The sequence below is a fragment of the Heterocephalus glaber genome, unplaced genomic scaffold (genome assembly GCF_053883595.1).
Source record: "Heterocephalus glaber isolate CG9 unplaced genomic scaffold, H.glaber_assembly_v1.0 deba00001466, whole genome shotgun sequence".
Classification (NCBI taxonomy): Eukaryota; Metazoa; Chordata; class Mammalia; order Rodentia; family Bathyergidae; genus Heterocephalus; species Heterocephalus glaber.
This window is the reverse complement of record NW_028258313.1, coordinates 1331840-1347202: the sequence shown is the minus strand read 5'-3', so window position 1 is coordinate 1347202 and position 15363 is coordinate 1331840. Positions and strand designations below refer to the sequence as shown.

Here is a 15363-nt window from a genome sequence, read left to right as displayed (position 1 = left end):
GAGAAGAGAAAGGGAAGAAATATGATGTTTTCACTAGCCCAGGGATGCATGGTCCATGCTGTACATTGTGTCTAGAGAGACTAGACACATACAAAGGGTTTAGTAAAGGACAGTGGCTGTCTGTGAGACTAATCATGAGAGAACTTTCTAGTTCAGAATTTTTTCCCAGTCATCAAGGATGCTGACCTTGAGAATTGGGAAACTGTTTTTAAGGTCATGGACACTCTTTTAGAAAAGGGATATGATATGGCAGTGTTTAATGATGTGTGGATGTTGTTGCTTAGGAGACAGACAATGATCTTCTGGCTTTTATAGACTTCACCCCACCCTGAGATTGCAGGGTCCTCTTCCACGCTGTCTTCACATCCTTGTTTCTCAGGGTGTAGATAAGTGGGTTGAGCACTGGGGTGATAATGCAGTAGAAGAAGGACATGAATTTGGCCTGGGAACTTTTGGAGGAAGGCTGGAGGTACAAGTAGATGCCTGGTCCAAAGTACATGGTGACCACCAGCAGGTGGGAACTGCAGGTGCTGAGTGCCTTATGCCTGCCTTCAGCTGAAGGTAGCTTCAGAACAGCTCTAGCAATGAAGGTGTAGGAGATGACTACCAGCAGGGGACTCACCATTCCTAATGGGATAGATGCCAATATGATGGCCAGTTTATTAGCAGTGGTGTCCCCACAAGCCAGGTTGATGAGCACAGGTATCTCACAGAAGAAATGGTCCAGGATGTGGTGTCCACAGAGGGGGAGATGGTGTGTGAGTGTGGCTTGCAGTACAGCAATGGCCAGGCCACTGGACCAGGAGGCAGCTGCCATCTGCACACACAGCCAGGGACGCATGATGAGAGTGTACTGGAGGGGCTGGCAGATGGCCACATAGCGATCAATGGCCATCACAGCTAGTAGGGCACTTTCAGTGGAAGTTGTCCAGCAGAAAAGAAAGACCTGTGTGATGCAGCCCCAGGCAGCAATGGTCTTGTCTGGTCCCCATAGATCAGCCAGCAGCTGGGGCACAATGGTGCAGGTGAGACCGAGGTCCAGCAGAGAGAGGTTGTCCAGGAAGAAGTACATGGGTGTCTGGAGTCTGGGGTCCACCAGGGAGAGGAGGATGATGGAGCTGTTCCCCACCAGGGTGAGGAGGTAGGAGATGAGGACCACTGCAGAGAGGGGCCTCTCCAGCCACGGAAACTCTGAGAAGCCCAGCAGGACAAACGTGTTGGGAAAACTCATGTTTGCTCTTTCCATGGCATCTGTCTCTAATATATGACTGGTAGAAAAGAGAAATATTTGGAGGATAAATAAGACTTTCCCCTTTCTTTTATTCCCCTCTGTTTTTTGATGAGTGTGTATTTACGATACAAAATAGATTCATGCAGCTATATATCTATGTACATTTTTTTCCCCTGAAAGAGTGCATGAAGTAGAATTTATTTTAGGCAACATTTTCTTCTTTCCAAACTTACCTAATGATAAGATACACAAAAGATAAAATTTGGTTACTCCCAAATTTTTACATATATTTCAGTGAAATTAAGTACATATGTAATGTTATATGACCATCACTACCATTCATTTCCATAATAGTTTCATGTTGCAAACTTGACCTATACCTATTAAATATCTTCTTGTCCTTCTCTCCCCCCCATGGCAACCCTCCATTCTACTTTCTGTCTATATTCAATCTTATTTAACTAAATTGGAATCTAGCAGCAGTCATAGTTCTGTGATTAGAGTATTTCTCTGACATCATATTTTAAAAATGCCTCTACTGAAGAATATGTCAGAATTTTCTACCTTTATGGCTCATGTACAAAAATATATGTATACTCCATCTCAGTGAATGCACACATTGTTTCCATGTGTTTGCTATTGTAATCATGGCTGATATGCACATAGGTGTCTATTACCTCTTTATACCCTCCTTTCCATTTCATACGGTGTAGACTCAGAAGTGACATTTCTGTACCTTATGGTAACTGTAGGTTTAATGCTATAAAGAACTACTGTGCTTCTTCCCAGCTGCTGTGCTATTTTCCTTCCTCCAACAGTGTAAGGCCTCCAGCTATAAACATACTGGAAGTTACTGACATTTCCTGTTGTTTTTCTTTAAAGACATATTATTGGCATGGTCCATTCACCCTGCAGAAATAATGAATGGCAGCCCAAGCAGACCAAGACAGCTTCACTATGTGCTCTCCTTTAGTCATTCTCTATCATTCTCATTTCATCTCTACAAAAATCTTTTATTATAAACAAAGATACATATAATAAATATTTTCATATATAAGGCATTCTGAAGATCAGTTTTATATCATAATTGTGAGGAATATGTATGAACTGGTTTCCAAAACAAATACTTGACTTTGGAAACACAATGTCAGGAAGACTAAAATAATATGAGTTTAAGTTTTATATTGTATTATGAACAATACTGTATTTCTTTACCTTTGAGAAGAAAACAGAGTCACATTATCATTACTAATTCCAATCAATCATACTCAGGAAACTGAATCTTAGTCCCTTTTCTGAGCTGTGTTCCCAAGCACTCAGGGAGTAGTATCCTGGGTGAGGACATGAGGTGACTGCTTAAGATTCATGGATATTACTGAACCATTGTTGGAATCAACCTGCAGATGCATAGTCATCTAGCCTTCTGGAGAGTCAGAAAAATATCACCAGCCATGAGGGGCAAGTATTATTAAAGTTTCAGAAAGAGAAAGCAGAAGATTGGGAGAAAATACTAACTTTCATGCTAAATGAAGGGGAAACTAGAGAACAGCACTGACTAAAATGTTTGTAAGAATTGTGAGAGAGCATGGTCAGTAGTATCAAAAGCAAGTGACTCTAACCAAGGAGGAACAGTAAGCTTATCTGTAAAATGAGGTTTGATTTTGTGGGCACTGTGGATATAGGTGGACATTTGATACAGGGCAAAGGGCCCAATGTTTGCATCTAGAGTAGCACTCTATTAGTCCAGTCATGACAGCCAGACACAGTGGCCCTGGGGATGTCAGCACCTTGATTCTCAGTGTGCTTGCATTAAGTGCAAGAAATCACACTCACTGTAGGGGTTTGGAGAAGACTCAGTGGACTGACAGCATGTATGGGAACAGAAGGCGTGCAGACAGTTGTGACTTCCACATTCTCAAAATGAATTTCCTTGTAAATAATAAACTAACAAACAAAAAGTCCTAACCCATAATAGTACACAAAAATCAATGTGGCAGGAGAGTTTCTGTGTCACTATGGCCCAAATATTGCTTCCTAGACCTTGACCCACAAGAAGCCTGACCCTTTGATTAGCTCCCAGCTGAGCCTCCCTCTCCTCATCTGTAGACCAAGGGTGGTCACAACTCATGCACAGTTTGCATTTGATCAGTGGGGGTGAAGACTGCACCCCTGTGTAGTGAATGCAAAGGACTGTGGAGCAGAGACCCTGAGCCATGCATCAGCGAGAGCAGAGCATCAGCAGGACAGAGCCGGAGTCCCCTGAGGCCAGGGGCTGTCTCCGCCTCACTGCCTCCCTGGGGGTGCACCAATCTGCAGGAGACAGAGCTGCATAGACAGCAGCCAGGCTGTGTGGTGTCAGAGAGGACACTGCAGAAGGATTCTGCTTCCCATGGACCTGCTCCTCAGAAGAGAGGCCACTGTGTTCTGGAATTAAACCTGTGAAAAAATGCTGAAGTTTTCTTTGATCATAACTGAAAACAAATAGAACAAAAAATTAAACATGAGAAAATGTATGCATTGGCTTTCTTAATAAAAATATTGTTCAGATTATGACAATCTAAAAAACTTCCATGTCTTCTGCAAACCAGGTGTTACTTGTGTATGATTCTTTGTTTCTGTTTTAGACAATATTTTAGAAGTGGACTTTAAGCCCATGCACTAGTGTGCAAAAGATGAGGCTGACTTGGGTGGGGAAATGTGCTGGCCAGAGTGTTAGCAGAGACACATGGACATCATGTTCCTTACATGGGCTCTCAACTGCAGGACAGGGAAATAGGCTTTGAAATATTTTCATTAGGAAATTGCATGAAAATCTGTACAACATTATTTTGGATGAATGTCATACATTTTCAAATGTATTTAAATTGAGAGTTATACTTATATATCATGCACAGTATGATATTCCAGGGTATATGCACACCATGGGTGGGCTGAATTTAGCTAATTACAGTATGCATCATCCACACCATAATATTTTTGTGGTCATAATATTTAATATCCACTTTCTTAGCATTTTCCATAACTCAATATAGAAGAGTTGAACTTCATACTCTAGCTTACATTCATATCCTTTGTCCACCATCTCTCAACCTGATCCCTATACCACTGCCAACTTCTGATCACCACTACTCTACTCTACGTCAAAAAGATCTTCATTTTTAGATTCCAAATTTGAGTGACACCATGTGATATTGTCTCTCCCCTCTCCATTGTTAGAAAGGGGGATGCAGAAAAGAGAAAGAATAAATTTGGGTAGGGGAATAAGGAGGAAAGAAAACCAAAGTACACATTGGTGGAGTATGCATTAGTGCAGCCAGTGTGTTAAACAATGTGAATTGAACTGTAACTACCATATAATCAGTCACTTCCACTTCTGAGTATATAACCAAAGGAAATGTGGTCCATTTGGTGAAGAATTATTGGCAGTATACTGGATCATTATTCAAAATAGACAGGACAGAGAATTGACTTAAGTGTCCATTAATATAAGAATGGGTAAAGAAAATATGGGGTGTACATGCTTTATAACAACATTCAGCCAGGAAAAGGAAGGAAATCCTGTCCTTTGGGACAGATGGATAAACCTAAGGTCATTATGTTAATTAAAATAAGCCAGGCACAGAAAGACAAATGTTAGCTTTGAAAAGAAGTTTTTCAATGCAAAAACACCACTGGAAAACTTGGCTTAGTTGGGTCACCAACTTTTGAGAATGGTACAAAACTCTTCCTTGTGAAATTCACAAAAGGACACACAGTTTCATTGATTCTCTTGTTGTGACAGTGGCACTGACCATCACTGGGACGGTTCTGCTTCCAGAGGTGCCCACCCCAGCCCATTCCTCATGCTCACCTGCTTGAGTGATCTCCAGAAATCACAGTTCTCATCTGAGAGCCTTTCGGGGCCCTTCAGACCCCCTTGTCACTCCCAGACCCACTTTGATGTGACTCTACGTTTCCCAGGCTTTCTTTAGCATCCTCACCCTCTCTTCTCCTTGCTAGCACTTCCCACCTGGAGGCTTGCACATGTGGCTTCTCCCTGTGCCTCCTGCCCACCCCTGGAGGACACCTGCTGACACCCAAACCAGCAGAGGTCCTCTTTGGGCCCGTCATGGCCTCCCCTTCTGTCTCCATGTCCTACACTGAATTCAGTCTTTCACCTCAGTTTCTGCCTGTGAGCACTTTGGGAGCTTGACGAGAGTTGACATTTTTCTGCCTTCCTAGGACCTTGTTTTGTCCCAGAGCAGCTATGTAATAAATACAGAGGTTAATAGTTAGAGTCACTGGTAAGTGACGTTTCTTTCACTTGTCATACATCTTTGTCAATTTTTCTCCCCAAATTTTGCCAACACTCTAAACTTGCTTAAAAACTTAACTTTTCTCAAAATGTTTGTCTCTGTTATTATTCAGAGCACAGAGTGACCCATTTTGAGTTCCATTTTGCTGTGTTTTACCTACTTTCTAGTGCAACGCTTCATGCTTACTGCATGCACAGTGTATGCTGGTTGTTTATTATTTTCTCTCTCCTCTGAGTATTCTGCTATTGGGTTTTCTTTTTGCCACTAACCTTTACAATGTGTAATTTTTCAGTCTTCCTCTTGTCTTGGACTGAAAACTTGTGTGGCGATTGGGGGTTGGTGGTAATAAGTAGGCCTGAGAAGATTTTGTCCTTAAAGACTTCACTTTGGTTCCTATGATTTTGTCCTCCCATTACCAAGAACAACTCATGCTCCTTAGGTGAGATAATCCCTACTCTGATCCATGGTGTGATTCACTGGAAGAGAAGGAGGTTACCACCCTGCTCAAGAACAACCTGGCCTCCACTCACTCACCTTGAGGTGAAGAAGGAAGAGACGCATGAGGGAGAGGGCAGTGGTGGATGTTTGGGCTGGCTCTAGTGAGGCAGGTTCTCTTCAAAGCCTGGAATTTCACAGAGAGCAAGGTGGGAGTGATCAGAATCCAGGCAGGAGACAGAGTGATGAGCAGGGGGCTCCTGAGGGTGCCTGGCTGGGCTCCTCTGAGACCTGAGCCAGTGCAGGGAGACCATTAACTCAGGGCCTCATGTGTAGAGATGAACTCTCTACAGGCAATTTCCTTCCAATTTATTGCCTGCATGAGACAATGACAAGACCCTGAAACAATAAACTTACCATACAGATGAATGAATAGGGAGCCTATGGCCACATTGTGCTGTACCCATGTCTCTATGAGAAATTGTGCACAGGGCAGACTGATGCCACCCCAGGGGAATTTTTACCTAAAAGTTTTACATTTAATTACATTTGAAGCAGTACACTACATGCAGAAGCACATTACTGTAGAAAATAGAGAAGCTCTTTAGCTGGTTAGATACTTATTTTCCTTACATGAGACAACTTTATGGCATCATTGTGAAATACTGCATGTGTCAATACCATTTTACTTTTTTATTTATTGAGTTTATTGGTAATTTTAGGTATGCAATACGATGAAATTCATCATTGGGAATTTGTACCAGTACATGATATATCTGCTGTCTTATTTTTTCCCATTTCACTGTGCTGCCTTCAGTTACCCCACCCATTCCTATTTACAAAAGCTTGGTTTCCACTTTTTCACTCTTTTTTCATTTCTTCTCTCCCCCAGCCCCACTTTTCCTTCCCATTAGAACCTGTTCCACAATATCTATTATGCATTTTGGTCCTCATTTTCACTTTCAGTTTCTCACACTAGAGACAGCTCAATACCATTTTTCTTCTTTTTTTTGTATTAAATTCTTTTATTGGTACAGTGTAGGTATACAACACAATTACATTTCTCACTGGGAATTGTACCTTTACATAATGCATCTTGGTTCTTATTTTTTCCCCATTCCTAGCCCTCCCTTCATGCCCTCCACCCTTCCCTATTTACAAAGACTTCATTTCCATTTTGTCCTTTTCTCATCATTTTTCCTTTCCCTTCTTTCCTTTCCCCTGCCCCTCCCACTACCCCTACCCCTTTGGACCTTTTCTTCCTATTTCACATTATCGATTATTCATTCTAATCATTGGTACATTTTAGGTATACAATATAATGACATTCATCATTGGAAATTTGCACCTTTACATAGTCTCTCTTGGTTTTTATTTTTCACCCTTGCCCAGCCCTCCCTTCAACCCCTCCATTCCTCCCTATTTACAAAGATTTTGTTCCTATATTTCCATTTTCTCCTATTAATCCCATTCCCTTCTCTCCTTTCCCCTAGCCCTCCCACTTCCTTCCCTTTTGGCCCTTTTCTTCCTATTTCACATGACCTATTATACATTTAGTCCTTATTTACACTTTCAGTTTCTCACACCAGAGAAACTATTCGGTATTTACACATGTGTGTCCTATTTATTTCACTTAAGATTATCACCTCAATGTGCATCCACTTAGCTATAAATGTCTCTAATTTCTCATTTTTTATGGCTGAGTAGTGCTCCATTTTATTTTAAAAAATCACATTTTCTTTATCCAGTCTCCAGTTGATGGGCATTTGGGCTGTTTCCAAGTTTTAGCTATTACAAACAGTGCTGCTATGAACATGGGCACACATATATCACTGTGGTATGATTCTTTTAATTCTTTGGGGGAGATCCCCAGCAGTGGAATAGTGGGGTCAAATGGGACTTCCAGCCCTAGTTCTTTAGGGTATCCCCATACTGATTTCCACAGTGCTTGCACCAGTCTACACTCCTACCAGCAGTGGAGCAGGGTTCCTCTTTCCCCACAGCCCCGCCAGCATTTGTTATTGGTGGATTTCATGATAGCAGCCATTTTTTCTGGAGTGAAGTGGAATCTCAGCATTGTTTTCATTTACATCTCTCCAATGACCAGTGACATTGAACATTTTTTCATATATTTATTCGCTATTTCTACTTCTTTGTCTGAGAAATGTCTGTTCATTTCAGATGCCCATTTTTGGATTGGGTCTTTAAATTTGGGAGGTCTGATCTTTTTTAGTTCTTTATAGATTCGAGATAGTAGAGCTTTGTCTGAGGAAGAGCAGGTGAAGATTTTTTCCCACATTGTGGGTTGTCTCTTCACACTGCTGGTGGTTTCTCTTGCTGTGCAGAAGCCTTTTAATAAGAAGAGATCCCATTTGTTGATTGTTTGTGCTAGTTCATGGGCAACTGAAGTTTTGTTCATAAAATCTTTTCCTACACCGATGTCTTCAGGGGTTCTACCTAAGCTCTGTTCCAAATGGTTCAGAGTTTCTATTTTAATATTTAGAGCTTTAATCCATTTTGATTTTAGTTTAGTGCATGGTGAGAGATACAGGTCTAGTTTTAATTTTTGGCAAGTTGAAGCCCAATTTTTCCAGCACCATTTATTAAAGAGGCTATCTTTCCTCCAGTGAGGGTGTTTGGCTCCTTTGTTGAAGATGAGATGGCTGAGTGTGTCTAGCATTGTTTCTGCATCTTCTAATCTGTTCCACTGGTCCTCAAGTCTGTTTCTTTGCCAGTACCATGCTGTTTTTATCACAGTAGCTTTGTAGTAGAGTTGCAGGTGGGGGATTGTGATACCCCTTGCCATGTCTCTGTTACCTAGAATTGCTTTTGCTATTCTGGGCCTCTTCTTGTTCCAAATGAATTTTTGGATTGTTTTCTCGAGGTCTATGAAGTATGCTGCTGGGATCTCAATTGGAATTGCATTAAATCTATATAGCAGTTTTGGAAGTAAGGCCATTTTCACTATATTAATCCTTCCTACCCAGGAGCAGGGGATGTCTGTCCATTTTCTGATATCATCTTCAATCTCTCTTTTCAGAGTGCCATAGTTTTGAGAGAAGAGGTCTTTGATTTCTTTTGTTAGGTTGATTCCTAGGTATTTCAGTTTTTTGGATGCTATTGTGAAAGGAATTATTTGCCCTATTTCTCTCTCAGTGAATCTGTCATTTGTGTAGAGGAAAGCTATTGATTTTTGTGTGTTGACCTTGTAACCCGCTCCTTGACTGAATTTGGTTATTAAGTCTAGAAGACTTTTGGTGGAGTTCTTGGGGTCTTTTATATAGAGTATCATGTCATCTGCAAATAATGACAATTTGACTTCTTCATTACCTATCTTTATTCCTTTTATTTCTTTCTCTTGTGTAATTGCCATGACTAATGTTTCCAGAACTATATTGAACAAGAGTGGTGATAGTGGACATCCTTGTCTTGTTCCTGATTTTAGTGTGAAGGATTTCAGTTTTTGACCATTTAGTATGATATTGGCTGTTGGTTTTTCATAGATGGCTTCTATCAGTTTGAGGTAGAGACCATCTATTCGAATTTTTTGTAAGGTTTTTATCATAAATGCATGTTGGATTTTGTCAAATGCTTTTTCTGCATCTATGGAGATAATCATATGGTTTTTGTCCTTGGCTCTATTGATATAGTGTATTACATTGATTGATTTGTGCATATTGAACCATCCCTGCATCCCTGGGGTGAATCCCACTTGATCAGGGTGTATGATCTTCTTGATGATCTTCTGCATTCTGTTTGCCATTATCTTATTAAGGATTTTTGCATCTATGTTCATTAGTGAGATTGACCTATAGTTGTCCTTTTCGGTTGGGTCTTTCTCTGCTTTGGGGATCAAGGTGATGCTTGCTTCCAGGAATGAATTTGGGAGGATTGCTTCCCTTTCAATTTCATTGAAGAGTTTAAACAATAGTGGCAGCAGTTCCTCTCTAAATGTCTTGTAGAATTCAGCAGTGAAGCCATCAAGGCACGGGCTGTTCTTAGTTGGTAAGTTTTTAATTACATTTTCAATTTCGTTGGTTGATATTGGGTTCAGAATTCTTAGCTCTTCTTCGTTCAACTTTGGTAATTCATATGTATCCAGGAATCTGTCCATTTCTTCTGTGTTGTCCATCTTATTGGTGTATAGGTTCTGGAAGTAAATATTGATGATCCTCTCGATTTCTGCTGGGTCTGTTGTAATTTCACCCTTTTCATTCATAATTGCATGGATTTGGGCCTTTTCTTTCCTTTTTCTGACAAGGTTGGCTAAAGGTTTGTCAATTTTGTTGATTCTTTCAAAGAACCAACTCTTGGCTTTATTGATTTTTTTGTATCGTTCTCTTAGTCTCCATTGCATTGATTTCTCCTCTGATCTTTCTAATTTCCTCCCTTGTATGAGCTTTGGGGTTGTCCTGCTCTTCTTTTTCTAGAAGCTTGAGGTTCAGCATCAGGTTATTTTATTAGGCTCGTTCTGTTTTCCTAGTATGCATATTCACTGCTATGAATTTCCCTCATAAGACTGCTTTCATTGTGTCCCATAGATTCTGATATGTTGTATTGTCATTGTCATTTAATTGAAGGAACTGTCTGATTTCTTTTTTAATTTCCTCTGTGACCCATTGGTTATTCAGAAGTGTGTTGTTCAATTTCCACGTGTTTATGAAAATTTTTGAGTTTCTTTTGCTCTGGATCTCCAATTTCATCGCACTATGGTCTGATAATATACAGGGGTTAACTTCAATTGCTTTGCACTTACTTGAACATGTTCTATGTGTGAGTATGTGGTCTATTTTGGAGAATGACCCATGTGCAGCTGAGAAGAATGTGTATTCTGATTTTTTTGGGGTGGAAGACTCTGTAAAGATCTGTTAAGTTCATTTGTTCAAGAGTTCGATTGAGTTCTAGTATTTCATTACTTATTTTTTGTCTAGTTGATCTATCTATTTGTGACAGTGGGGTGTTGAGGTCCCCCACTACAATTGTATTAGTGCATATATGACTTTTCATGTCCGTTAGTATTTGTTTTATATAGTTGGGTGCACTAGTGTTTGGTGCATAGATATTTATGATTGTCATTTCTTCCTCTTGGATTCTTCCCTTTACAAGGATGTAGTGTCCTTCTTCATCTCTCTTAATCAGTGTTGGTTTGAAATCTACTTGATCTGCCAAGAGGATAGCTACTCCTGCTTTTTTTTTGGGTTCCTGTTGCATGGAGTATTGTTTTCCACCCTTTAACTTTCAGTGTATGAGTTTCCTTTTGAATGAAGTGTGTTTCTTGTATGCAGCATATTGTTGGATTTTGCTTCTTGACCCATTCTGCCAGTCTATTTCTTTTGATTGGTGAATTGAGACCATTAACATTGATGGTTATAACTGAAACGTATTGACTTGTCATTGGCATGACTTTTTCTTTTTGTTGGGTTCTCCCCCTTTACATTTAATTTCTTGTCATGCCAGATGGGTTCATTCTGCTTTGCCTCCTGGGGTTGTGATCCTCAATGTCTGTTCCTAGGATATTGTGTAAAATTCTTTGGAGTGCTGGTTTGGTATTCACGAAGTTCCTAAGGTGCTCTTTGTCATGAAAGTATCTTATTTCTCCATCCATTTTGAAAGATAGTTTTGCAGGGTGCATTGATCTGGGTTGGAGGCTGTTTTCTTTTAGGGCTTGGAATATGTCACTCCAAGCTCTTCTTGCCTTGATGGTTTGTGTTGAGAAGTCTGTTGTGATTCCGATGGGCTTTCCTTTGTATGTGATTTGTTTCTTTTCTCTGACTGCTTGTAGGACTTTGTTCTTCTGTTGTGTTTCTGGAATCGTAACAATTATATGCCTATGTGTAGATTTTTTTTAATCAAGGCTATTTGGAGTCCTATATGCTTCACTTATCTGTATGTCAAGCTCTGTTCCCCTGCTTGGGAAGTTTTCTGCCATCACTTCTGTGAACAGTTTTTTATGTCATCTGCACTCTCTCCTCTTTCTTCATTGACTCCAGTCAATCTTATGTTATTCTTCTTTGCATCATCTAGCAGCTGCTGGATTGCTTTCTCATGTTCCCTTACAATTTTAAAGCAATTTTTATTTTCATCCTCACTAAGTGCAATCTTATCTTCTATATGTGAAATTCTATCCTCACATTGGTTCATTCTGCTGTGCAGACTTTCGATGGAGTTTTTAATCTCCTGGAAATCTCTTTGTATCTGTTTTATGGATTCCATTTGTTTCCTATGTTGGGATTTCATCATGTTCCTCAGATCCTCTATTTTTTTATCTGTGTGCTCTCTAGATTTATTAATCATGTCTTTCACCATGAGCAAAATCTTTGCTGTTATCTGAGTAATTATTTCTGATTTCATTTTTCCCAGATCCTCTTTTGTTGCCAGTTCAGAGAGTCCAGGTGGTTGAGTATCAGATTGTTCAGTCTTGTTTCCCTTTGGGGTTGCTGTAGGTGATCCAGAAGTTGGTTTTTGAGACTTGTTTACGTGTCTTCTTTTTTCCATGGGAGAGGGTACTTCTGGCACCCATGCAGCTCCCGTTCTCCACCCTAGGAACCTGGGATGGAGGCAGGGAGCTTCCTTCTGGGTGCTGGGACCGGCTGAGATTCTCTAAGAATACATATTAATGTATTGTGGGTCGGGGCAGAATATTATAGCTTGTGTCTAGATGTCCCCCCAAAGCCACATGCACTCATAGTTGTGACTTTTTGGAGGTGGCTGGATCTGGTGTATGTGATATCAGGATTAAGGGTGTTTGATAACTAAATATGTTTAGCATAGCTCTGGGTGTAGGCAGTAGAGGCCCCACTGTGGGTGTGAGTGGCAGCTGTTGTTTTAGTTATTTTTTTCTCATTGCTGAGAATACCCAACACCCAATTCCCAAAGTTAAAGGAGGAAAGCTCTATTTTACTCACAGATCACAGAGGTTTCAGTTCATACTTGACTAACTCCAAGGCAGAGTAGCCTGGCAGAGCCATTGCAGAGTAGAAACAGTCCAAGGTGGGTAGAAGCTAACAAACTAGAGAAGAAGCAAAGCAGCAGCAGCAAGTGACAAGTGATGACACTCTTTCTGTCACTCATAGCCTATCCAGGTTACCCATCCTTAGGGTGAGAAGCACTCATACCAGGGTGGGGCAGCTTTAATCCTAGGATTGAACCATGAAGCAATCCCAGCATCAAATTTTTGATCTCAGAATCACACACTCTAGATCTACCTCTGAAAAAACCCCACCTATGACTGCATGAGGCTTTTGGGGGATAGCCAGACAGAAGCCATAACACCAATCAATAGGTTTATAGCATGGATGGAATAAAAAGGAAGGGGTGGAAGGCAGGCTTGCTGCTCTTGCTTGCTGTTTCACTGTTTCCTGACTATTTTGCCATGGACAATTTCTCCTCTGTGATGCCCCTCTGCCGTGCCGCTGTGCCTTGGAGACAGCTGACCATGGACTGAAAGTTCTGTAAACTATGAGCAGAAAGAAACATTTCCTCCATTAACTTTGGGTGTTGGGTATTTTGCCTCAGAAATGATTAAAGTAACTAACAGAGCATATTTAGATTGTGAAGTGGTTTGTTGTAATTAATTGAATTGTAGTATCTCACATAGCTGTCTGTGTGGAGAGTACGTGTAACATCCACTTTCTTAAACTCTCCAATGCTACAATACATCACCACCGATTATAGTGCCCAGCTATACTATAGGTCTTCTCTACTGCTCCTTCCTCTGTGGCTGTGAACCTGCACCTGTGGCCATTGTCACCCTGACCCTGAGGAAGCCAGTGCCCGAGCCTCTGGCAACCACCATCCTGCACTCTGCTTCTAGGAGATTAACTATATCACCTCAACACATGAGTGAGAGAATGGAGTGTTTAATTGTTCTCAAATCACTTCTGTTGCCATGGTTATTATTAGAAAAACAAAGATAATAAATACCAGCAAAATGTGGAGAGAAGAGAATGCTGTTGGTGGGAAGGTGAGGATGACCTTATGGAAACGGAATGAGAACTGCCCAAAAGATTAAGCACAGAACTACCTTCTTGTTTATGTGGATCTTTAAATATTTTATTTTTTCAAGCTATTGTGCATAAAATTATTTTGATTTCTTTCTTAGCTAATATTTGGTGCATAGAAAAGCTATTGACATTTTTTGTGCAATACTGGACCTTGCACTTGCCAGACAGGTTCAGTGCCACTGAGCTACATCCCCAACCCAGCTATTGACTTTTTAATGTTGATTTTATATCCTGCATCTGGCATTTTAAGATGTCATCCCATGCTGGGATTGCAGGATCCTCTTCCATGCTCTCTTCACATCCTTGTTTCTCAGGGTGTAGATGAGTGGGTTGAGCACTGGGGTGATAATGCAGTAGAAGAAGGACATGAACTTGGCCTGAGTGCTATTGGCTGCAGGCTGGAGGTACATGTAGATGGCAGGACCAAAGTACATGGTGACCACCAGCAAGTGGGAACTGCAGGTGCTGAGTGCCTTGTGCCTGCCTTCAGCAGAAGGTATCTTCAATACAGCCCTGGCAATGAGGGTGTAGGAGATGAGCACCATCAGGGGAGCCAATAGTGCAAAAAGGATGGCTCCTATAACCAGGGCCAGCTCATTAGCAGTGGTGTCCACACAGGCCAGCTCGATGAGCACAGGCACCTCACAGAAGAAGTGGTCCAGGGTGTGCTGCCCACAGAGGGGGAGCTGGAGGGTGAGTGTGGCTTGAATCAGAGAATTGGCCAGGCCACTGGACCAGGAGGCAGCTGCCATCTGCACACACACCCAGGGACGCATGATGAGAGTGTACTGGAGGGGCCGGCAGATGGCCACATAGCGATCAATGGCCATCATGGCCAGCAGGATGCATTCAGTGCACCCTGTCCAGTGAAAGAGATAGGCCTGTGTGATGCAGCCCCAGGCAGCAATTGTCTTGTCTGGTCCAGAGAGGTTGGCCAACAGCTGAGGCAGAATGGTGCAGGTGATACAGAGGTCCAGTAGAGAGAGGTTGTCCAGGAAGAAGTACATGGGTGTCTGGAGTCTGGGGTCCGCCAGGGAGAGGAGGATGATGGAGCTGTTCCCCACCAGGGTGAGGAGGTAGGAGACCAGGACCACTGCAAAGAGGGGCCTCTCCAGCCACGGAAACTCTGAGAAGCCCAGCAGGACAAACGTGTTGGGAAAGCTCACATTTTCCCTTTCCATGGCACCTGCATTATATATGCCTAGAAGGAAAGAGACATTTGAAGATTTGCAGCATTTTTCAATTTTAATAATTTCATGGGAGCACCCTCAACTTTTTGCTTTATTTGTGTAATAAAAATTTCCATAACAGTTCAGAAAAGTTCTTGAATGTGTAGATAATACTATCTTACCCTGTGACTTGAAAGTCAGAATAAAGATGGAAAAAGACAGGATGAGAA

At 41.4% G+C, this 15363-nt stretch overlaps 2 protein-coding genes across 2 annotated transcripts; both read right to left on the bottom strand.

The window, feature by feature from the left end:
• Positions 1-280: 280 nt before the first annotated feature.
• LOC101699249 (olfactory receptor 2G3) lies at positions 281-1261 on the bottom strand. Its single transcript, XM_087181065.1, has one exon. It carries the CDS (start codon positions 1244-1246, stop codon positions 281-283), a length of 966 nt encoding a protein of 321 aa, XP_087037191.1. The 5' UTR covers positions 1247-1261.
• A 12868-nt stretch (positions 1262-14129) lies between these two features.
• Positions 14130-15145, bottom strand: LOC110347461 (olfactory receptor 2G3-like). Its single transcript, XM_021252122.2, has one exon. The coding sequence runs from the start codon at positions 15143-15145 to the stop codon at positions 14210-14212; it is 936 nt and encodes a 311-aa protein (XP_021107781.1). The 3' UTR covers positions 14130-14209.
• Between the last annotated feature and the right edge of the window lie 218 nt (positions 15146-15363).

Coding starts and splice junctions, on each gene's coding strand:
- LOC101699249 (XM_087181065.1), bottom strand. CDS start 1,246: ATGGAAAGAGCAAACATGAGTTTTCCCAACACGTTTGTCCTGCTGGGC.
- LOC110347461 (XM_021252122.2), bottom strand. CDS start 15,145: ATGGAAAGGGAAAATGTGAGCTTTCCCAACACGTTTGTCCTGCTGGGC.